This window comes from Aquarana catesbeiana, linkage group LG08 (genome assembly GCF_042186555.1).
Source record: "Aquarana catesbeiana isolate 2022-GZ linkage group LG08, ASM4218655v1, whole genome shotgun sequence".
In the NCBI taxonomy this organism is placed as follows: domain Eukaryota; kingdom Metazoa; phylum Chordata; class Amphibia; order Anura; family Ranidae; genus Aquarana; species Aquarana catesbeiana.
Genome location: NC_133331.1, coordinates 307,153,801 through 307,178,727, shown reverse-complemented (window position 1 = coordinate 307,178,727; position 24,927 = coordinate 307,153,801). Strand labels below are relative to the sequence as shown.

General features: G+C 46.9%; 1 protein-coding gene across 1 annotated transcript in view; it reads left to right on the top strand.

Moving 5' to 3' along the window:
- Positions 1-24,194, top strand: part of LOC141106908 (uncharacterized) — an 81,794-nt gene extending 57,600 nt beyond the window's left edge. The window contains 1 exon segment of the mRNA XM_073597838.1: positions 20,226-24,194. Coding sequence (XP_073453939.1) covers positions 20,226-21,673 — 1,448 coding nt within the window. The 3' untranslated portion in view covers positions 21,674-24,194.
- The last annotated feature ends 733 nt before the right edge of the window (positions 24,195-24,927 follow it).

Genomic DNA, 24,927 nt, shown 5'->3' with positions numbered 1-24,927 from the left:
ACCTGCTGTGCCATTATGATTGGTTCCCACCATCCCTGTGCTGAGTTCCCGGGTCTGTACACCTGATGTGCCCATTATGAGGGGTTCCCACCATCCCTGTGCTGAGTTCCCAGGTCTGTACACCTGATGTGCCCATTATGAAGGGTTCCCACCATCCCTGTGCTGAGTTCCCACGTCTGTACACCTGCTGTGCCCATTATGATTGGTTCCCACCATCCCTGGGCTGAGTTCCCAGGTCTGTACACCTGATGTGCCCAATATGAGGGGTTCTCACCATCCCTGGGCTGAGTTCCCAGGTCTGTACACCTGATGTTCCCAATGTGAGGGGTTTCCACCTTTCCTGTGCTGAGTTCCTGGGTCTGTACATCTGATGTGCCCCTTATGAAGAGTTCCCACCATCCTGTGCTGAGTTCCTGGGTCTGTACACCTTCTGTGCCCAATGTGAGGGGTTTCCACCACCCCTGTGCTGAGTTCCCGGGTCTGTACACCTGCTGTGTCCATTATGAGAGGTTCTCACAATCCTTGCACTAGTTTCTATGGTCTGCAAGAGCGGTAAGGATGTGGAACTCCCTTCTACTATTGGTGGTGACAGCAGGGAGTGTTGATAATTTCAAAAAGCTCTTGGATGGATGTCTTAGTAAACACATTGTACAGCAATATGGGAAATGGCACAGACATAATTGCAAACACACTTATACACCCATAAACACAACGATTGAACTGGATGGACTAATGTTTTTATGCAACCTTACTAACTATAAAACAAAGAAAGGAAAATGACTGGGTTGACTATTGCTAGGCCACTCTTCCACCTGGACAGGTCAAACACAATTATGCTTGATGAGGTGAAACCTCTTTTCCCAAAGACAGTTGTAGACCCTAGTGCAGGGGTCTTCAGACTTTCTGAACAAAGGGGCAGTTTACTGTCCTTTAGACTTTGAAGGGGCTGGACTGTGGTCAATGTGAGTAGAATATACCATGGTGCTAATGGGAGTAAAAAATGCCCCTTCATTGGTATCACTAGGAGGATTAATGCCCCATTGTTAGTATTAGGGGAAGGAATGGTGCCCCATCATTGGTATTAGTGGGAGGAATAGTGCCCCATATTTGGTATCAGGGCAAGCAATAGTGCCCCATCCTTGGTGTCAGCTGGAGGAATAGTGCCCCATCCTTGGTGTCAGCTGGAGGAATAGTGCCCCATTATTGGTGTCAGTGGGAAGAATAGAGCCCCATTATCGGTGTCAGTGGGAAGAATAGTGCCCCATTGTTGGGGTCAGTGGGAAGAATAGTGCCCTATTGTTGGCAACTGTGACAGAAATGATGCCCCTTTGTTGATGTAGAAGGAATAGTGCCTTGTATCAGTAGGAGGAATAGTGTCTTAAGGGCTTGATAAAGGCAAGCAAAGGGCCACATCTTGCCTCTGAGCTGCAGTTTGGAGACCACTGCCCTAGTGTAGGGAGCTGCTTCCTGCTAGCTGGGTTCAGAATCCCAAATTAGAGGACTGTGTTTTCTTTAAGGGAGAGATTCCAGAAAGTAGAGATTAAATTGGACCACATGACCATCCATGGAGGAGCTGCTGGTGCTGCTCTATTTCATCCAGACCAGAAGCAGAGATTATCAGGCAAGTGTTCCTGCATTCTGATAACTGTTATAGCTTCTTGTCTATGTATCTGAATCCTGGGGACAGAAGTGTCTTTGTCCTATTGTTATTATGGCACATGCACTTTGCCGGATAGCTAGGTCTGTGCTACTGTATGTGTTAGTGGTCACTTTGCAGTATATCCTTTGGTGAACCTCTTTTTTTTTTTTTTTTTTTTAATTTTAAGCAAGAATGCATTGAACAGCTGAGATGACCACAACACTTGGCCAAAAGAATGATACAAGTCATAGTCACATACCAGTATGATATCAAATGCATGCAGTGCTTTGAAGTCAAACATTGAACATTGGGTGGGCGGTGGTTGGTCTTACACTGAATGGAGCATGGAGAAAGGGGGAGGCCCCTGTCGGTGAGATTTGAGAATGATGTTAATTAGGGAGTTTTCGATTGGGTGTTATTGAGAGTAATGAAGTGGGAGGAGGATCATTGTAGATCCATTTATGCAATATGGTCTCTTTTTCATCACAGGACACAGGGCGGGTTATAAATCATGACTGCTTGGCTGGGTTATGTGCTGCCACCTATAGGGACCCTGGCAAAAACAAACAGACAGGAATTCCCCCTCTATATACTGCAACCCCTCCCATACAGGAAGTCCTCCTTTATATAAAGTAACCCCTCCCATACTGGAAGTCCTCCACTATATAACCCCTCCAAATACAAGAAGTCCTCCTCTACATAACCCCTCCCATACAGGAAGTCCTCCTCTATATAACCCTGCCAATACAAGAAGTCCTCCTCTATATAACCCTTCCCATACAAGAAGTCCTGGATTGTAAACAGTATAACTTATTTTAAAAGCTTTACAGAGCTACAGCTGGAAAACGGACCAGTCTGAAGTGATCTTTATTGGACAAAAAAAGTAGAAGCTGATTGGTTTCTATACAGAGATGCACCAGATTTTGCGCTCTCCGGTTGCAAGTGTGTTGTTTAATTACCACTGGGGTTTTTTATTTTATGCTAATTTTGAAAAATAAAAAACATTTTATTTTCTGTTACAAAATGTTGTAAATAAGTAATTTTTCTCCTTCACTGGTGTGTGCTGATGAAGCTGCACTGATGACGAGGCACTGATAGGCAGCACTGGTGGGCACTGATAGGCAGCACTGATGAGACGGCACTGATGATCAGTGCCCTGATTATCAGTGTAGATGTTACCTTTGTGGATTTGCGGCTTACCGACTCTCCTCTCCTCACGTGATGTCAGTGTAAGTAGAGGAATGCTGATAACCAGAAAATCCTGTTTACACTGTGATCAGCTGGGATTGGACACAGCTGATCACATAGTAAAGGGACGCTGTGATTGGCTCTTTACCCTGATCTGTGATCAGCTGCGTCACAGATCCTTGCCGATGCACACCGAAGGGGGCGCGCACGAATCGCTCTCACGGGAGAACGTCAATAGACGCCTTCCCTGAAATGACTGCGCTGTAGCCATTATTCGGCTATAGCGTGGTCGTGAAAAGGTCAAGCTTTGAAAAAAAAATGGAAGCCGGTTGGTTTCTATGTGGAGCTACACCTGATTTTGCACTCTCAAGTTTTAGTAAATCAACCCCTGTGTGTTGGCAGCAGAGTGGTTAGCACTTCTGCCTATCAACACTAGGGGGCGCCAGTTTGAATCCCAACCATAGCACTACCTGCCTGGAGTTTGCATGTTCTCTCTGTACCTGCATGGGTTTCCTCCCACACTCCAAAGACATGCTGGTAGGTTAATCAGCTCCTGTCCAAAGTGGCCCTAGTATGTATAAAGGTGAGTGAGGGACCTTAGAGTGTAAGTACCTGTAATAATAATAATATTAATAATGCAAGGCAACAATCTCTGAGGAGAAAAAAAAAAGAGACACAAACGGAGAAAGGTAATAAGAGCTCAACGGTGCGTTAAACACAGAATGCAGGGCTCACCAGTGCGTTACACACAGAATGCAGGGCTCACCAGTGCATTACACACAAAATGCAGGGCTCACCAGTGCGTTACAGAAAGAATACAGGGCTCACCAGTGCGTTACACACAGAATGCAGGGCTCACCAGTGCGTTAAAACACAGAATGCAGGGCTCACCAGTGCGTTACACACAGAATGCAGAGCTCACCAGTGCATTACACACAGAATGCAGGGCTCACCAGTGCATTACACACAGAATGTAGGCTCACCAGTGCATTACACACAGAATGCAGAGCTCACCAGTGTGTTACACACAGAATGCAGGATTCACCAGTGCGTTACACACAGAATGCAGAGCTCACCAGTGCATTACACACAGAATGTAGGCTCACCAGTGCATTACACACAGAATGCAGAGCTCACCAGTGCGTTACACACAGAATGCAGGGCCCAGCAGTGCGTTACACACAGAATGCAGAGCTCACCAGTGCGTTACACACAGAATGCAGGGCTCACCAGTGCATTACACACAGAATGCAGAGCTCACCAGTGCGTTACACACAGAATGCAGGGCTCGCTAGTGCGTTATACACAGAATGCAGGGCTCGCCAGTGCATTACACACAGAATGCAGGGCTCGCCAGTGCGTTACACACAGAATGCAGGGCTCCCCAGTGTGCTACACACAGAATACAGGGCTCACCAGTGCATTACACACAGAATGCAGGGCTCACCAGTGTGCTACACACAGAATACAGGGCTCATCAGTGCATTACACACAGAATGCAGGGCTCACCAGTGCATTACAGAAAGAATGCAGGGCTCACCAGTGCGTTACACACAGAATGCAGGGCTCACCAGTGCGTTACACACAGAATGCAGGGCTCACCAGTGCATTACACACAGAATGCAGAGCTCACCAGTGCATTACACACAGAATGCAGAGCTCACCACTGCATTACACACAGAATGCAGGGCTCACCAGTGCGCTACACACAGAATGCAGGGCTCACCAGTGCATTACACACAGAATGTAGGCTCACCAGTGCATTACACACAGAATGCAGAGCTCACCAGTGCGTTACACACAGAATGCAGGGCCCAGCAGTGCGTTACACACAGAATGCAGAGCTCACCAGTGCGTTACACACAGAATGCAGGGCTCACCAGTGCATTACACACAGAATGCAGAGCTCACCAGTGCGTTACACACAGAATGCAGGGCTCACCAGTGCATTACACACAGAATGCAGAGCTCACCAGTGCATTACACACAGAATGTAGGGCTCACCAGTGCGCTACACACAGAATGCAGAGCTCACCAGTGCGTTACACACAGAATGCAGGGTTTACCAGTGCATTACACACAGAATGCAGAGCTCACCAGTGCGCTACACACAGAATGCAGGGCTCACCAGTGCGCTACACACAGAATGCAGGGCTCACCAGTGCGTTACACACAGAATGCAGGGCTCACCAGTGCGTTACACACAGAATGCAGGGCTCGCCAGTGCGTTACACACAGAATGCAGAGCTCGCCAGTGCGTTACACACAGAATGCAGGGCTCACCAGTGTGCTACACACAGAATACAGGGCTCACCAGTGCATTACACACAGAATGCAGGGCTCACCAGTGCGTTACAGAAAGAATGCAGGGCTCACCAGTGCGTTACACACAGAATGCAGGGCTCACCAGTGCGTTACACACAGAATGCAGAGCTCACCAGTGCGTTACACACAGAATGCAGAGCTCACCAGTGCGTTACACACAGAATGCAGGGCCCAGCAGTGCGTTACACACAGAATGCAGAGCTCACCAGTGCGTTACACACAGAATGCAGAGCTCACCAGTGCTTTACACACAGAATGCAGAGCTCACCACTGCATTACACACAGAATGCAGGGCTCACCAGTGCGCTACACACAGAATGCAGGGCTCACCAGTGCATTACACACAGAATGCAGGGCTCACCAGTGTGCTACACACAGAATGCAGGGCTCACCAGTGCATTACACACAGAATGCAGGGCTCACCAGTGAGTTACACACAGAATGCAGGGCTCACCAGTGCGTTACACACAGAATGCAGAGCTCACCAGTGCGTTACACACCAAGTGCTTTTTTTTACCACTATCATTCCTTTATATTGGCTTTTGGCATTTACAAATGCAGCAATTTAGAAATTAGATGAAAGGTTTAGCGCTGGAAAACACTTTATGATAGATAAAAAGTGCATTTTATATACATCTATATAGAGCAGACCAAAATGAGGGACAAATGAGGAGGAATGATGGATAGAGGGACATTGCTCCAAATCAGGGACAGTCCCTCGAAATCAGGGACAGTTGGGAGCTATGGAATTATCATTTGTAGTTCAAGGGAACCAGTGCGTTACACACAGAATGCAGAGCTCACCACTGCGTTACACACAGAATGCAGGGTTCCCCAGTGCGTTACACACAGAATGCAGAGCTCACCAGTGCATTACACACAGAATGTAGGCTCACCAGTGCATTACACACAGAATGCAGGGCTCGCCAGTGCGTTACACACAGAATGCAGGGCTCACCAGTGCATTACACACAGAATGCAGGGCTCACCAGTGCATTACACACAGAATGCAGAGCTCACCAGTGCGTTACACACAGAATGCAGGGATCACCAGTGCATTACACACAGAATGCAGAGCTCACCACTGCATTACACACAGAATGCAGGGCTCACCAGTGCGCTACACACAGAATGCAGGGCTCACCAGTGCATTACACACAGAATGCAGAGCTCACCACTGCATTACACACAGAATGCAGGGCTCACCAGTGCATTACACACAGAATGCAGGGCTCACCAGTGCATTACACACAGAATGCAGGGCTCACCAGTGCATTACACACAGAATGCAGAGCTCACCAGTGAGTTACACACAGAATGCAGAGCTCACCAGTGCGTTACACACCAAGTGCTTTTTTTTACCACTATCATTCCTTTATATTGGCTTTTGGCATTTACAAATGCAGCAATTTAGAAATTAGATGAAAGGTTTAGCGCTGGAAAACACTTTTTGATAGATAAAAAGTGCATTTTATATACATCTATATAGAGCAGACCAAAATGAGGGACAAATGAGGAGGAATGATGGATAGAGGGACATTGCTCCAAATCAGGGACAGTCCCTCGAAATCAGGGACAGTTGGGAGCTATGGAATTATCATTTGTAGTTCAAGGGAACCAGTGCGTTACACACAGAATGCAGAGCTCACCACTGCGTTACACACAGAATGCAGGGTTCCCCAGTGCGTTACACACAGAATGCAGAGCTCACCAGTGCATTACACACAGAATGTAGGCTCACCAGTGCGTTACACACAGAATGCAGAGCTCACCAGTGCGTTACACACAGAATGCAGGGCCCAGCAGTGCGTTACACACAGAATGCAGAGCTCACCAGTGCGTTACACACAGAATGCAGAGCTCACCAGTGCTTTACACACAGAATGCAGGGCTCATCAGTGCGTTACACACAGAATGCAGGGCTCACCAGTGCGTTACACACAGAATGCAGGGCTCACCAGTGCATTACACACAGAATGCAGGGCTCACCAGTGCGTTACAGAAAAAATGCAGGGCTCACCAGTGCGTTACACACAGAATGCAGGGCTTACCAGTGCATTACGTACAGAATGCAGAGCTTGCCAGTGCGTTACACACAGAATGCAGAGCTCACCAGTGCGTTACACACCAAGTGCTTTTTTTTACCACTATCATTCCTTTATATTGGCTTTTGGCATTTACAAATGCAGCAATTTAGAAATCAGATGAAAGGTTTAGCGCTGGAAAACACTTTTTGATAGATAAAAAGTGCATTTTATATACATCTATATAGAGCAGACCAAAATGAGGGACAAATGAGGAGGAATGATGGATAGAGGGACATTGCTCCAAATCAGGGACGGTCCCTCGAAATCAGGGACAGTTGGGAGCTATGGAATTATCATTTGTAGTTCAAGGGAACCAGTGCGTTACACACAGAATGCAGAGCTCACCACTGCGTTACACACAGAATGCAGGGTTCCCCAGTGCGTTACACACAGAATGCAGAGCTCACCAGTGCATTACACACAGAATGTAGGCTCACCAGTGCGTTACACACAGAATGCAGAGCTCACCAGTGCGTTACACACAGAATGCAGGGCCCAGCAGTGCGTTACACACAGAATGCAGAGCTCACCAGTGCGTTACACACAGAATGCAGAGCTCACCAGTGCGTTACACACAGAATGCAGAGCTCACCAGTGCTTTACACACAGAATGCAGGGCTCATCAGTGCGTTACACACAGAATGCAGGGCTCACCAGTGCATTACACACAGAATGCAGGGCTCACCAGTGCGTTACAGAAAGAATGCAGGGCTCACCAGTGCGTTACACACAGAATGCAGGGCTCACCAGTGCATTACACACAGAATGCAGGGCTAACCAGTGCGTTACAGAAAGAATGCAGGGCTCACCAGTGCGTTACACACAGAATGCAGGGCTTACCAGTGCATTACGTACAGAATGCAGAGCTTGCCAGTGCGTTACACACAGAATGCAGGGCTCACCAGTGCGCTACACACAGAATGCAGGGCTTGTCAGTGCGTTACACACAGAATGCAGGGCTCGCCAGTGCGTTACACACAGAATGCAGGGCTCGCCAGTGCGTTACACACAGAATGCAGGGCTCGCCAGTGCGTTACACACAGAATGCAGGGCTCACCAGTGTGCTACACACAGAATACAGGGCTCACCAGTGCATTACACACAGAATGCAGGGCTCACCAGTGCGTTACAGAAAGAATGCAGGGCTCACCAGTGCGTTACACACAGAATGCAGGGCTCACCAGTGAGTTAAACACAGAATGCAGGGCTCACCAGTGCGTTACACACAGAATGCAGAGCTCACCAGTGCGTTACACACAGAATGCAGGGCTCACCAGTGCATTACACACAGAATGCAGAGCTCGCCGGTGCGTTACACACAGAATGTAGGGCTCACCAGTGCATTACACACAGAATGCAGAGCTCGCCGGTGCGTTACACACAGAATGTAGGGCTTACCAGTGCATTACACACAGAATGCAGAGCTCGCCGGTGCGTTACACACAGAATGCAGGGCTCACAAGTGCATTACACACAGAATGCAGGGCTCACCAGTGCGCTACACACAGAATGCAGGGCTCACCAGTGCATTACACACAGAATGTAGGACTCACCAGTGCGTTACACACAGAATGCAGAGCTCACCAGTGCATTACACACAGAATGTAGGCTCACCAGTGCATTACACACAGAATGCAGAGCTCACCAGTGCGTTACACACAGAATGCAGGGCCCAGCAGTGCGTTACACACAGAATGCAGAGCTCACCAGTGCGTTACACACAGAATGCAGGGCTCACCAGTGCATTACACACAGAATGCAGAGCTCACCAGTGCGTTACACACAGAATGCAGGGCTCGCTAGTGCGTTATACACAGAATGCAGGGCTCGCCAGTGCGTTACACACAGAATGCAGGGCTCGCCAGTGCGTTACACACAGAATGCAGGGCTCGTCAGTGCATTACACACAGAATGCAGGGCTCCCCAGTGTGCTACACACAGAATACAGGGCTCACCAGTGCATTACACACAGAATGCAGGGCTCACCAGTGTGCTACACACAGAATACAGGGCTCACCAGTGCATTACACACAGAATGCAGGGCTCACCAGTGCATTACAGAAAGAATGCAGGGCTCACCAGTGCGTTACACACAGAATGCAGGGCTCACCAGTGCGTTAAACACAGAATGCAGGGCTCACCAGTGCGTTACACACAGAATGCAGAGCTCACCAGTGCGTTACACACAGAATGCAGGGCTCACCAGTGCATTACACACAGAATGCAGGGCTCACCAGTGCGTTACACACAGAATGCAGGGCTCACCAGTGCATTACACACAGAATGCAGGGCTCACCAGTGCATTACACACAGAATGCAGAGCTCACCACTGCATTACACACAGAATGCAGGGCTCACCAGTGCGCTACACACAGAATGCAGGGCTCACCAGTGCATTACACACAAAATGCAGAGCTCACCAGTGCGTTACACACAGAATGCAGGGCTCACCAGTGCATTACACACAGAATGCAGAGCTCACCAGTGCTTTACACACAGAATGTAGGGCTCACCAGTGCGCTACACACAGAATGCAGAGCTCACCAGTGCGTTACACACAGAATGCAGGGTTTACCAGTGCATTACACACAGAATGCAGAGCTCACCAGTGCGCTACACACAGAATGCAGGGCTCACCAGTGCGCTACACACAGAATGCAGGGCTCACCAGTGTGTTACACACAGAATGCAGGGCTCACCAGTGCGTTACACACAGAATGCAGGGCTCGCCAGTGCGTTACACACAGAATGCAGAGCTCGCCAGTGCGTTACACACAGAATGCAGGGCTCACCAGTGTGCTACACACAGAATACAGGGCTCACCAGTGCATTACACACAGAATGCAGGGCTCACCAGTGCGTTACAGAAAGAATGCAGGGCTCACCAGTGCGTTACACACAGAATGCAGGGCTCACCAGTGCGTTAAACACAGAATGCAGGGCTCACCAGTGCGTTACACACAGAATGCAGAGCTCACCAGTGCGTTACACACAGAATGCAGAGCTCACCAGTGCGTTACACACAGAATGCAGGGCCCAGCAGTGCGTTACACACAGAATGCAGAGCTCTTCAGTGCGTTACACACAGAATGCAGAGCTCACCAGTGCTTTACACACAGAATGCAGAGCTCACCACTGCATTACACACAGAATGCAGGGCTCACCAGTGCGCTACACACAGAATGCAGGGCTCACCAGTGCATTACACACAGAATGCAGGGCTCACCAGTGTGCTACACACAGAATGCAGGGCTCACCAGTGCATTACACACAGAATGCAGAGCTCACCAGTGAGTTACACACAGAATGCAGGGCTCACCAGTGCGTTACACACAGAATGCAGAGCTCACCAGTGCGTTACACACCAAGTGCTTTTTTTTACCACTATCATTCCTTTATATTGGCTTTTGGCATTTACAAATGCAGCAATTTAGAAATTAGATGAAAGGTTTAGCGCTGGAAAACACTTTATGATAGATAAAAAGTGCATTTTATATACATCTATATAGAGCAGACCAAAATGAGGGACAAATGAGGAGGAATGATGGATAGAGGGACATTGCTCCAAATCAGGGACAGTCCCTCGAAATCAGGGACAGTTGGGAGCTATGGAATTATCATTTGTAGTTCAAGGGAACCAGTGCGTTACACACAGAATGCAGAGCTCACCACTGCGTTACACACAGAATGCAGGGTTCTCCAGTGCGTTACACACAGAATGCAGAGCTCACCAGTGCATTACACACAGAATGTAGGCTCACCAGTGCATTACACACAGAATGCAGGGCTCGCCGGTGCGTTACACACAGAATGCAGGGCTCACCAGTGCATTACACACAGAATGCAGAGCTCACCAGTGCGTTACACACAGAATGCAGGGCTCACCAGTGCATTACACACAGAATGCAGAGCTCGCCGGTGCGTTACACACAGAATGTAGGGCTCACCAGTGCATTACACACAGAATGCAGAGCCCGCCGGTGCGTTACACACAGAATGTAGGGCTTACCAGTGCATTACACACAGAATGCAGAGCTCGCCGGTGCGTTACACACAGAATGCAGGGCTCACAAGTGCATTACACACAGAATGCAGGGCTCACCAGTGCGCTACACACAGAATGCAGGGCTCACCAGTGCATTACACACAGAATGTAGGACTCACCAGTGCGTTACACACAGAATGCAGAGCTCACCAGTGCATTACACACAGAATGTAGGCTCACCAGTGCATTACACACAGAATGCAGAGCTCACCAGTGCGTTACACACAGAATGCAGGGCCCAGCAGTGCGTTACACACAGAATGCAGAGCTCACCAGTGCGTTACACACAGAATGCAGGGCTCACCAGTGCATTACACACAGACTGCAGAGCTCACCAGTGCGTTACACACAGAATGCAGGGCTCGCTAGTGCGTTATACACAGAATGCAGGGCTCGCCAGTGCGTTACACACAGAATGCAGGGCTCGCCAGTGCGTTACACACAGAATGCAGGGCTCGTCAGTGCATTACACACAGAATGCAGGGCTCCCCAGTGTGCTACACACAGAATACAGGGCTCACCAGTGCATTACACACAGAATGCAGGGCTCACCAGTGTGCTACACACAGAATACAGGGCTCACCAGTGCATTACACACAGAATGCAGGGCTCACCAGTGCATTACAGAAAGAATGCAGGGCTCACCAGTGCGTTACACACAGAATGCAGGGCTCACCAGTGCGTTAAACACAGAATGCAGGGCTCACCAGTGCGTTACACACAGAATGCAGAGCTCACCAGTGCGTTACACACAGAATGCAGGGCTCACCAGTGCATTACACACAGAATGCAGGGCTCACCAGTGCGTTACACACAGAATGCAGGGCTCACCAGTGCATTACACACAGAATGCAGGGCTCACCAGTGCATTACACACAGAATGCAGAGCTCACCACTGCATTACACACAGAATGCAGGGCTCACCAGTGCGCTACACACAGAATGCAGGGCTCACCAGTGCATTACACACAAAATGCAGAGCTCACCAGTGCGTTACACACAGAATGCAGGGCTCACCAGTGCATTACACACAGAATGCAGAGCTCACCAGTGCTTTACACACAGAATGTAGGGCTCACCAGTGCGCTACACACAGAATGCAGAGCTCACCAGTGCGTTACACACAGAATGCAGGGTTTACCAGTGCATTACACACAGAATGCAGAGCTCACCAGTGCGCTACACACAGAATGCAGGGCTCACCAGTGCGCTACACACAGAATGCAGGGCTCACCAGTGCGTTACACAAAGAATGCAGGGCTCACCAGTGCGTTACACACAGAATGCAGGGCTCGCCAGTGCGTTACACACAGAATGCAGAGCTCGCCAGTGCGTTACACACAGAATGCAGGGCTCACCAGTGTGCTACACACAGAATACAGGGCTCACCAGTGCATTACACACAGAATGCAGGGCTCACCAGTGCGTTACAGAAAGAATGCAGGGCTCACCAGTGCGTTACACACAGAATGCAGGGCTCACCAGTGTGCTACACACAGAATACAGGGCTCACCAGTGCATTACACACAGAATGCAGGGCTCACCAGTGCATTACAGAAAGAATGCAGGGCTCACCAGTGCGTTACACACAGAATGCAGGGCTCACCAGTGCGTTAAACACAGAATGCAGGGCTCACCAGTGCGTTACACACAGAATGCAGAGCTCACCAGTGCGTTACACACAGAATGCAGGGCTCACCAGTGCATTACACACAGAATGCAGGGCTCACCAGTGCGTTACACACAGAATGCAGGGCTCACCAGTGCATTACACACAGAATGCAGGGCTCACCAGTGCATTACACACAGAATGCAGAGCTCACCACTGCATTACACACAGAATGCAGGGCTCACCAGTGCGCTACACACAGAATGCAGGGCTCACCAGTGCATTACACACAAAATGCAGAGCTCACCAGTGCGTTACACACAGAATGCAGGGCTCACCAGTGCATTACACACAGAATGCAGAGCTCACCAGTGCTTTACACACAGAATGTAGGGCTCACCAGTGCGCTACACACAGAATGCAGAGCTCACCAGTGCGTTACACACAGAATGCAGGGTTTACCAGTGCATTACACACAGAATGCAGAGCTCACCAGTGCGCTACACACAGAATGCAGGGCTCACCAGTGCGCTACACACAGAATGCAGGGCTCACCAGTGCGTTACACACAGAATGCAGGGCTCACCAGTGCGTTACACACAGAATGCAGGGCTCGCCAGTGCGTTACACACAGAATGCAGAGCTCGCCAGTGCGTTACACACAGAATGCAGGGCTCACCAGTGTGCTACACACAGAATACAGGGCTCACCAGTGCATTACACACAGAATGCAGGGCTCACCAGTGCGTTACAGAAAGAATGCAGGGCTCACCAGTGCGTTACACACAGAATGCAGGGCTCACCAGTGCGTTAAACACAGAATGCAGGGCTCACCAGTGCGTTACACACAGAATGCAGAGCTCACCAGTGCGTTACACACAGAATGCAGAGCTCACCAGTGCGTTACACACAGAATGCAGGGCCCAGCAGTGCGTTACACACAGAATGCAGAGCTCTCCAGTGCGTTACACACAGAATGCAGAGCTCACCAGTGCTTTACACACAGAATGCAGAGCTCACCACTGCATTACACACAGAATGCAGGGCTCACCAGTGCGCTACACACAGAATGCAGGGCTCACCAGTGCATTACACACAGAATGCAGGGCTCACCAGTGTGCTACACACAGAATGCAGGGCTCACCAGTGCATTACACACAGAATGCAGAGCTCACCAGTGAGTTACACACAGAATGCAGGGCTCACCAGTGCGTTACACACAGAATGCAGAGCTCACCAGTGCGTTACACACCAAGTGCTTTTTTTTACCACTATCATTCCTTTATATTGGCTTTTGGCATTTACAAATGCAGCAATTTAGAAATTAGATGAAAGGTTTAGCGCTGGAAAACACTTTATGATAGATAAAAAGTGCATTTTATATACATCTATATAGAGCAGACCAAAATGAGGGACAAATGAGGAGGAATGATGGATAGAGGGACATTGCTCCAAATCAGGGACAGTCCCTCGAAATCAGGGACAGTTGGGAGCTATGGAATTATCATTTGTAGTTCAAGGGAACCAGTGCGTTACACACAGAATGCAGAGCTCACCACTGCGTTACACACAGAATGCAGGGTTCTCCAGTGCGTTACACACAGAATGCAGAGCTCACCAGTGCATTACACACAGAATGTAGGCTCACCAGTGCATTACACACAGAATGCAGGGCTCGCCGGTGCGTTACACACAGAATGCAGGGCTCACCAGTGCATTACACACAGAATGCAGGGCTCACCAGTGCATTACACACAGAATGCAGAGCTCACCAGTGCGTTACACACAGAATGCAGGGCTCACCAGTGCATTACACACAGAATGCAGAGCTCACCACTGCATTACACACAGAATGCAGGGCTCACCAGTGCGCTACACACAGAATGCAGAGCTCACCACTGCATTACACACAGAATGCAGGGCTCACCAGTGCATTACACACAGAATGCAGGGCTCACCAGTGCATTACACACAGAATGCAGGGCTCACCAGTGCATTACACACAGAATGCAGAGCTCACCAGTGAGTTACACACAGAATGCAGGGCTCACCAGTGCGTTACACACAGAATGCAGAGCTCACCAGTGCGTTACACACCAAGTGCTTTTTTTTACCACTATCATTCCTTTATATTGGCTTTTGGCATTTACAAATGCAGCAATTTAGAAATCAGATGAAAGGTTTAGCGCTGGAAAACACTTTTTGATAGATAAAAAGTGCATTTTATATACATCTATATAGAGCAGACCAAGATAAGGGACAAATGAGGAGGAATGATGGATAGAGGGACATTGCTCCAAATCAGGGACAGTCCCTCGAAATCAGGGACAGTTGGGAGCTATGGAATTATCATTTGTAGTTCAAGGGAACCAGTGCGTTACACACAGAATGCAGAGCTCACCACTGCGTTACACACAGAATGCAGGGTTCCCCAGTGCGTTACACACAGAATGCAGAGCTCACCAGTGCATTACACACAGAATGTAGGCTCACCAGTGCGTTACACACAGAATGCAGAGCTCACCAGTGCGTTACACACAGAATGCAGGGCCCAGCAGTGCGTTACACACAGAATGCAGAGCTCACCAGTGCGTTACACACAGAATGCAGAGCTCACCAGTGCTTTACACACAGAATGCAGAGCTCACCAGTGCTTTACACACAGAATGCAGGGCTCATCAGTGCGTTACACACAGAATGCAGGGCTCACCAGTGCGTTACACACAGAATGCAGGGCTCACCAGTGCATTACACACAGAATGCAGGGCTCACCAGTGCGTTACAGAAAAAATGCAGGGCTCACCAGTGCGTTACACACAGAATGCAGGGCTTACCAGTGCATTACGTACAGAATGCAGAGCTTGCCAGTGCGTTACACACAGAATGCAGAGCTCACCAGTGCGTTACACACCAAGTGCTTTTTTTTACCACTATCATTCCTTTATATTGGCTTTTGGCATTTACAAATGCAGCAATTTAGAAATCAGATGAAAGGTTTAGCGCTGGAAAACACTTTTTGATAGATAAAAAGTGCATTTTATATACATCTATATAGAGCAGACCAAAATGAGGGACAAATGAGGAGGAATGATGGATAGAGGGACATTGCTCCAAATCAGGGACAGTCCCTCGAAATCAGGGACAGTTGGGAGCTATGGAATTATCATTTGTAGTTCAAGGGAACCAGTGTGTTACACACAGAATGCAGAGCTCACCACTGCGTTACACACAGAATGCAGGGTTCCCCAGTGCGTTACACACAGAATGCAGAGCTCACCAGTGCATTACACACAGAATGTAGGCTCACCAGTGCGTTACACACAGAATGCAGAGCTCACCAGTGCGTTACACACAGATTGCAGAGCTCACCAGTGCGTTACACACAGAATGCAGGGCCCAGCAGTGCGTTACACACAGAATGCAGAGCTCACCAGTGCGTTACACACAGAATGCAGAGCTCACCAGTGCTTTACACACAGAATGCAGGGCTCATCAGTGCGTTACACACAGAATGCAGGGCTCACCAGTGCATTACACACAGAATGCAGGGCTCACCAGTGCGTTACAGAAAGAATGCAGGGCTCACCAGTGCGTTACACACAGAATGCAGGGTTCACCAGTGCATTACACACAGAATGCAGGGCTAACCAGTGCGTTACAGAAAGAATGCAGGGCTCACCAGTGCGTTACACACAGAATGCAGGGCTTACCAGTGCGTTACACACAGAATGCAGGGCTTACCAGTGCATTACGTACAGAATGCAGAGCTTGCCAGTGCGTTACACACAGAATGCAGGGCTCACCAGTGCGCTACACACAGAATGCAGGGCTCGTCAGTGCGTTACACACAGAATGCAGGGCTCGCCAGTGCGTTACACACAGAATGCAGGGCTCGCCAGTGCGTTACACACAGAATGCAGGGCTCGCCAGTGTGCTACACACAGAATACAGGGCTCACCAGTGCATTACACACAGAATGCAGGGCTCACCAGTGCGTTAGAGAAAGAATGCAGGGCTCACCAGTGCGTTACACACAGAATGCAGGGCTCACCAGTGAGTTAAACACAGAATGCAGGGCTCACCAGTGCGTTACACACAGAATGCAGAGCTCACCAGTGCGTTACACACAGAATGCAGGGCTCACCAGTGCATTACACACAGAATGCAGAGCTCGCCGGTGCGTTACACACAGAATGTAGGGCTCACCAGTGCATTACACACAGAATGCAGAGCTCGCTGGTGCGTTACACACAGAATGTAGGGCTCACCAGTGCATTACACACAGAATGCAGAGCTCGCCGGTGCGTTACACACAGAATGTAGGGCTCACCAGTGCATTACACACAGAATGCAGGGCTCACCAGTGCGCTACACACAGAATGCAGGGCTCACCAGTGCATTACACACAGAATGTAGGACTCACCAGTGCATTACACACAGAATGCAGGGCTCACCAGTGCGTTACACACAGAATGCAGGGCTCACCAGTGCGTTACACACAGAATGCAGAGCTCACCAGTGCGTTACACACAGAATGCAGAGCTCACCAGTGCGTTACACACAGAATGCAGGGCTCACCAGTGCGTTACACACCAAGTGCTTTTTTTTACCACTATCATTCCTTTATATTGGCTTTTGGAATTTACAAATGCAGCAATTTAGAAATCAGGTGAAAGGTTTAGCGCTGGAAAACACTTTTTGATAGATAAAAAGTGCATTTTATATACATCTATATAGATCAGACCAAAATGAGGGACAAATGAGGAGGAATGATGGATAGAGAGACATTGCTCGAAATCAGGGACAGTCCCTCGAAATCAGGGACAGTTGGGAGCTATGGAATTATCATTTTTAGTTCAAGGTATGTCCTTTCCTGAGTACTTTTTTTTAAATTCCAAAAACATTCATGTCTTCCATAGACTGGTCTGGTTGTGAGAAATGATGTCCCACAGGTGTTCTTTATGGTGTGTCTACGAAGATTCCTCAAGGGGCTTTTATCACAAGTGGAACGCAGAGACAGGAATTGATGTCAGGTGCTGAAAGGAAGTGATGTCATGTGCAGACAGGAAGTTCCGGGTGAGAGGTGAGCTGGAAGGAAGTAGAGAAGAGACATTGCTGGAAGTGGCAGCTGAGGAGGTCATAAGATATTATTATTATTTAGGATTATATAGCGCCAACAGTTTACGCAGTGCTTTACAATGTAGAGGGGGAACAGTACAAATACAACAAAGAAGTTAATAGGAAGGCCCTGCTAACCTCCCTGACATATTCGTACTCTTCCTCCATGGTCACTGTGACCTTATCCAGTAACAGACAAGGGATGTGTCTGGATGGTGACTGTATCATTGTGTGTGTCAGGTTCCTATAAGGTGTCAGGATGTCACTGTCTATTTCTCCATGGAGGAGTGGGAGTATTTAGAAGGACACAAGGATCTCTACAAGGACATCATGATGGAGAATCAGCCGCCCCTCACATCACCGGGTAAGAGGAGACTTTATTGTAAAGGAGAGAGCAGTACGGAGGGTCCACCTAGATCCCCCATCATCTGATAAACACATAGAAACAATGTATTCAGTCAGTGTGTGTGTTTCCTACAGATGGATCCAGTAATGGGAACCCACCAGAGAGATGTCCCCGTCCTCTGTATTCCCGGGATTCCACACAGGAAGATCACACCATCCCTCACCATCATCAGGTAGGTGGGACTGAGCAGCTAGAGCTCAACAGAATGCTAAGCTATGAGATGGCATTCTTCTATGTGACTTTTTGTTCCTTTTCATCAATACATTTTATAAACTTTGGGTTTTAGGATGAAGAACTTAAAGATATCAAAGTTGAGGTTAAAGATGAAGAAGAAGAGACGTTGGTGAGTGGAGATCAGCAGTCTATGGAGGAGGAGAAGATGGTTATGGAAAGCAAACAGGAGGAATCCTCTCTACATATGGACACAAGTAAGTAATAAACACTAAATGCTGAAACAATTCACATTTTAATTTTACTTCAATGAGTATAAAGTACTGTATGTTTTCTTCTAATTAGGGTAAGTCTGTGCTGTCCTTATTTAAAATAAAAAGGTCACATCCTTCTGTACAGGAAAGACCGAAAAACCCTAACTGTTGACAGCAAAAACATCATCAGTGCACCTTCTCCACTGCCTAATGTACTGTACACAATATAAAAGAACAATCTCTAGTTCTCACCGAAGGAAGACAATCATATTTACGACACTTCTCAATGTTCCCAACAAATGAGTAGATGCTGTACACCATATGAAAGGTCCATCTCCATTCCTCAATATAACATCATGTCCCCAACAAATGAGGAGGAGATATTGTACACCATATGAAAGGTCCATCTCCATTCCTCAATATAACGTCATGTTCCCAACAAATGAGGAGGAGATACTGTACACCATATGAAAGGTCCATCTCCATTCCTCAATATAACGTCATCTTCCCAACAAATGAGGAGGAGATACTGTACACCATATGAAAGGTCCATGTCCATTCCTCAATATAACGTCATGTTCCCAACAAATGAGGAGGAGATACTGTACATCATATGAAAGGTCCATCTCCATTCCTCAATATAACGTCATGTTCCCAACAAATGAGGAGGAGATACTGTACATCATATGAAAGGTCCATCTCCATTCCTCAATATAACGTCATGTTCCCAACAAATGAGGAGGAGATACTGTACACCATATGAAAGGTCCATCTCCATTCTTAAAATAACAATTGCATCAATGCACAAAAAATGTTACCCAGTGTGATTTGTATACTTTATCTGGTTTGTATTCGTATTTTTCTGTTTTAATTGCCTCAACTCTTATGCCAGAGCTCTTCTAAAATATTTGGTGTTGGATGAATATATATGACCCTTGAATGGAAAGTTTGGAAAATACTTATAATATTTATTGTAAAATTGTTTCTGAACAGGTGGACACAATGTCCGGAATACCTCTGAGGAACATCTCATTGTATCTCCAGATTATAATGCAGAAGATAATAACATTGTACAATATTCTCCAGGAGGAAATCCCGTTACTCCAAATCTACATCCCAGACCTTCCCAATTGGGGAGATCAATGGATTCCTCTAATCCTGAGGAATCTTCTGATGGATCCCACACCAAGACTATAGGATCTCACAGTACAGATACTTCAATAGATCCTTCTATTCCCAAGGAATCTTCTTTAAACCATGAAGGAGTCCCCACAGAAGAGAGTTCATTGTCACGGTCAGAGCGTGGGGAACCTTTTAGGGTAAATAGAGAACTTCTTGAAAACCAGGAAAGCCACACAGCTGGGATTTTGTATTCATGTTCAGAGTGCAGGAAAAGTTTTACTTGCAAAAGTCACTTTGTTACCCACCAGAGAATTCACACAGGTAGGAGACCCTATTCATGTTCAGAGTGTGGGAAATGTTTCCTTAGGAAAGGTTCACTTGTAATACACCAAAGGAGTCACACGAATGAGCGCCCTTATTCATGTTCAGAGTGTGGAAAATGTTTCACTGAGAAAGGAAAACTACTTATACACCAGAGAATTCACACAGGTGAACGTCCCTATTCATGTTCAGAGTGTGGGAAATGTTTCACTAGGAAAGAGTCACTTGTAATACACCAAAGGAGTCACATGAATGAGCGCCCTTTTACATGTTCAGAGTGTGGGAAATGTTTCACTGAGAAAAGAAAACTACTTATACACCAGAGAATTCACACAGGTGAATGTCCCTATTCATGTTCAGAGTGTGGGAAATGTTTTACTAGGAAAGGTTCACTTCTAAAACACCAAAAGAGTCACAAGAATGAGCGCCCTTTTTCATGTTCAGAGTGTGGGAAATGTTTTACTAGGCAAGGTTCACTTGTAATACACCAAAGAAGTCACATGAATGAGCGCCCTTATTCATGTTCAGAGTGTGGGAAATGTTTCACTGAGAAAGAAAAACTACTTATACACCAGAGAATTCATACAGGTGAACGTCCCTATTCATGTTCAGAGTGTGGGAAATGTTTCACTAGGAAAGGTTCCCTTGTAATACACCAAAAGAGACACACGAACGAGCGCCCTTACTCATGTTCAGAGTGCGGAAAATGTTTCACTGAGAAAGTAAAACTACTTATACACCAGAGAAAACACACGAGTGAACGTCCCTATTCATGTTCAGAGTGCGGGAAATGTTTTGTTCTTAAATGTAAACTTGTTGAGCACCAGAGGATTCACACGGGAGAGCACCCTTATTTATGTTCAGAGTGCGGAAAGTCTTTCACTCTGAAGGGAAACCTTGTTAAACACCAGAGAATTCACACAGGTGAACGTCCCCATTCATGTTCAGAGTGCGGGAAATGTTTCACTCATGAAGGAGCCCTCGTTAGACACCAGAGAATTCACAAGGGTGAGCGTCCCTATTCATGTTCAGAGTGCGGAAAGTCATTCACACAGAACGGAAACTTAGTCGAACACATGAGAATTCACACTGGTGAGCGTCTTTATTCATCATGTACTGAGTGCGGGAAAGGTTTCGATCGTAAATGTAAACTGGTTGAGCACCAGAGGATTCACACGGGTGAGCATCCTTATTTATGTTCTGAGTGCGGCAAATCTTTCACTCTGAAGGGAAACCTTGTAAGGCACCTGAGAATTCACACGGGTGAGCATCCTTTTTCGTGTCCTGAGTGCGGGAAAACTTTCATTCAGAGAGGAGCCCTTGTTACACATCAGAGAAGACACGCCGCACAACGTCCTCAATGCAATCAGACTGCAGGAAACGATTAGACATCGGAGGGAATGAACCTTCTTACTCTTTTGACAAATGTACGATGGTTGTTACTGCTGGAACTGCTTAATCTATAGAACAACTATAGGAAGAAAGGATTTATTTTATAAAGGGGGCATTCTGGGAAACATTATTATAAATGTGTAGGTGGAGTTTTGATGGAGTCTTTTCTTGGCTTCTTGTATTTCTTGGAGACTCCAATGATGAGATGTTCCTGCTACAGTTTCTGCCCCCACTTTCCGGTATCCCCGTTCCCCTTTTTTCATATTGCATATTTTGAAATAAAAATACAACACAGAGAGTGGTAGCCCCTCATAATAAGTTACAGGGGTACACAAAGATCCAACCACACCAGGGAACAAAGATGAGCTTCAGAATGTCCAAAAGAAGACAGGTAGGCCCACATGGTGTAAATTGTGGACAAGGAAAGATTACTCCTGCGCTTGTGAGGGTCTGTTTGGGTTTGAGAAAAGTAGTATTGTGAACTATAGCAAAGCTGAAAGAGATGGTGTTGCATGTCCCGCTGCCCAGAAAATGACCCTGGGGTGGTCAGGTAAGGCTATATGGAGAGTCATGGATGAAGGGCGCGTGATCAATTGCTCACATCAAAACGTATAAAATGTATTCATATGGAAATAGAAGCCAATAAAGGCAAATAAAAAGCAATTAAATAATGCCAATACTACGTATCAATACAAACAGGTAACAAAATATAAAAAACATGGAAATTTAAAGATAAAAATGGGTTAAAAGTATCATGAGCCCATATTGAGGCGGGCGTTTAGAGTTGGCTGACGCGTTTCGAGGATAACCTCTTCATCAGAGCCTTTGAGAACCAGGGCACAGTCTCTATGGGCCAGTAGGCCAAAATCTGTACATCAACATAGTGGCTAGAGTGGAAAAGATGGCCTGAAATGGGAAATATGATTTTCTGTGTTCCATACCAGTCCACGTACAAGCATTCTATGTGGTAGTAGATGGTGTGTGTGTTCTCCTTTAAATTTGTAGAGAAGGGATTGTAGGATGGTGTGGACCTGTCACGGGCTGGATGAAAGAGAAATTATTCAGCCTGTCTGCGTCTTCCTGGGAGACTGCTGTCCTGTATTAGAGAGGATGGAGGGGGGGGTGAAGATCTCTTGAGAGGTTACTGCAGCCAAGTGTGTCTGCAGCTGTCTCTCTGCCTCAGATAAAGGAGGATAGTAGTGGAAATCACAATACATTGGGGCCGAAGAAAAAATATTTGAGTTTCTTGGGGGATGATTTGATAGTTATATACCCATAAGATTTCAATTATAGTAATGCGAGAGAGGGTGCTGATAAGTATTGAGCCTTATCCAGAAAAAATTGAGGAAGCTGTAAATTGCAGGGTGTACTGGTCAGTTTGTCTATATTCAATGGTGCAAAAATCAACTGATGACACCAAGCTATGCGGTGGAATAACGTCCTTACAGGATGTCTCCAATTTACAAGCCGACCTCAATGCTCTGTCTAATTGGGCGTCTATGTGGCAGATGAGGTTTAATGTTGATAAATGTAAAGTTCTGTACTTGGGGGCTAAGAATATACATGCATCATACATACTAGGGGGAGTACAACTGGGGGAATCCGTAGTGGAGAAGGATCTGGGGGTTTTGGTAGATCATAAGCTCAATAATAGCATGCAATGTCAAGCTGCGGTTTCCAAAGCAAGCAAAGTCCTTTGTTGTATTAAGAGAAGTATGGACTCCAGAGAGAGAGAGAGATCATCTGTACAAATCATTAGTAAGACCTCATCTGGAATATGCAGTTCAGTTTTGGGCACCGGTTCTCAAAAAGGATATCGGGGAACTGGAGAAAGTCCAGAGAAGGGCAACCAAACTGATAAGAGGCATGGAGGAGCTCAGCTATGAGGAAAGATTAGAGGAACTGAATTTAATCTCTCTTGAGAAGAGGAGATTAAGGGGAGATATGATCACCATGTATAAATATATAAGGGGTCCATATAGTGAACTTGGTGTTGAGTTATTCACTTTACGGTCAACACAGAGGACACGGGGGCACTCTTTACGTCTAAAGGAAAAGAGATTTCATTTCCAAATACGGAAAGGTTTCTACACAGTAAGAGCTGTGAAAATGTGGAATAGACTCCCTCCAGAGGTGGTTCTGGCCAGATCAGTAGGTTGCTTTAAGAAAGGCCTGGATACTTTCCTAAATGTACATAATATAACTGGATACTGACATTTATAGGTAAAGTTGATCCAGGGAATAACTGATTTCCTCTCGGGGGATCAGGAAGGAATTTGTTTCCCCTGTTTTACCAAATTGGATCATGCTTTGCTGGGGTTTTTCTCCTTCCTCTGGATCAACTGTGGGTGAAGGATTCTGTATATGGGATTGTATGCTTTTATTTTTTATTCATTTGGTTGATGTAAATGGACTTGTGTGTTTTTTTTAACCTGACTAACTATGTAACTACCTATGACTTTAATTCCTCTTTCTTTTTCAGGTCTAAGGTGAACATGGCAGCACCTCCAGAAAAATTCAATGTGGAAGAGCATAGGACCATAATCAAGTTACTGTTTTTCAAGGGAAAGGTGCGGAGCAGATCCATGATGAAATGTCACAAGCTTTGGGTGACAATGGCCCTTCATATGCAACAGTTAAACGTTGTCAATTTTAAAACTGGCCATCTTGGTGTTGAAAGTGAAAAACCCAGTAGAAGGCCTGTTTCTATCCGTGTGCCTGCAAAATTTGCAAGCCATCCATGACATTGATAGCTATTTACAAATACCTCCATAGGGATGCCAACATAGGAAAAAAACTATTCAGTCACAAGGGGTGTAAGAGGACACAGGGCCACACATTGAGATTGGAAGAGAAGTGGTTTAACCTTAAAACTGTGAAGGGGGTTTTTCACTGTCAGGGCAATAGGGGTGTGGAACTCTCTTCAACAATTGGTGGTGGCTGCGGGGGGTGTTGATAGTTTTAAGAGACTCTTATGCCCTGTACACACGGTCGGACTTCCTGACGGAATATGTGCAATCGGAGCTTGTTGTCGGAAATTCCGACCGTGTGTGGGCTCCATCGGACTTTTTCCATCGGAATTTCCGACACACAAAGTTTTGAGAGCATGCTATAAAATTTTCTGACAACAAAATCCAATCCTTTAAATTCCGATCGTGTGTAGACTAATCCGACGGACAGAGTGCCACGCATGCTCAGAATAAATTAAGAGACGAATGCAATTGGCTACTGCCCCGTTTATAGTCCAGAC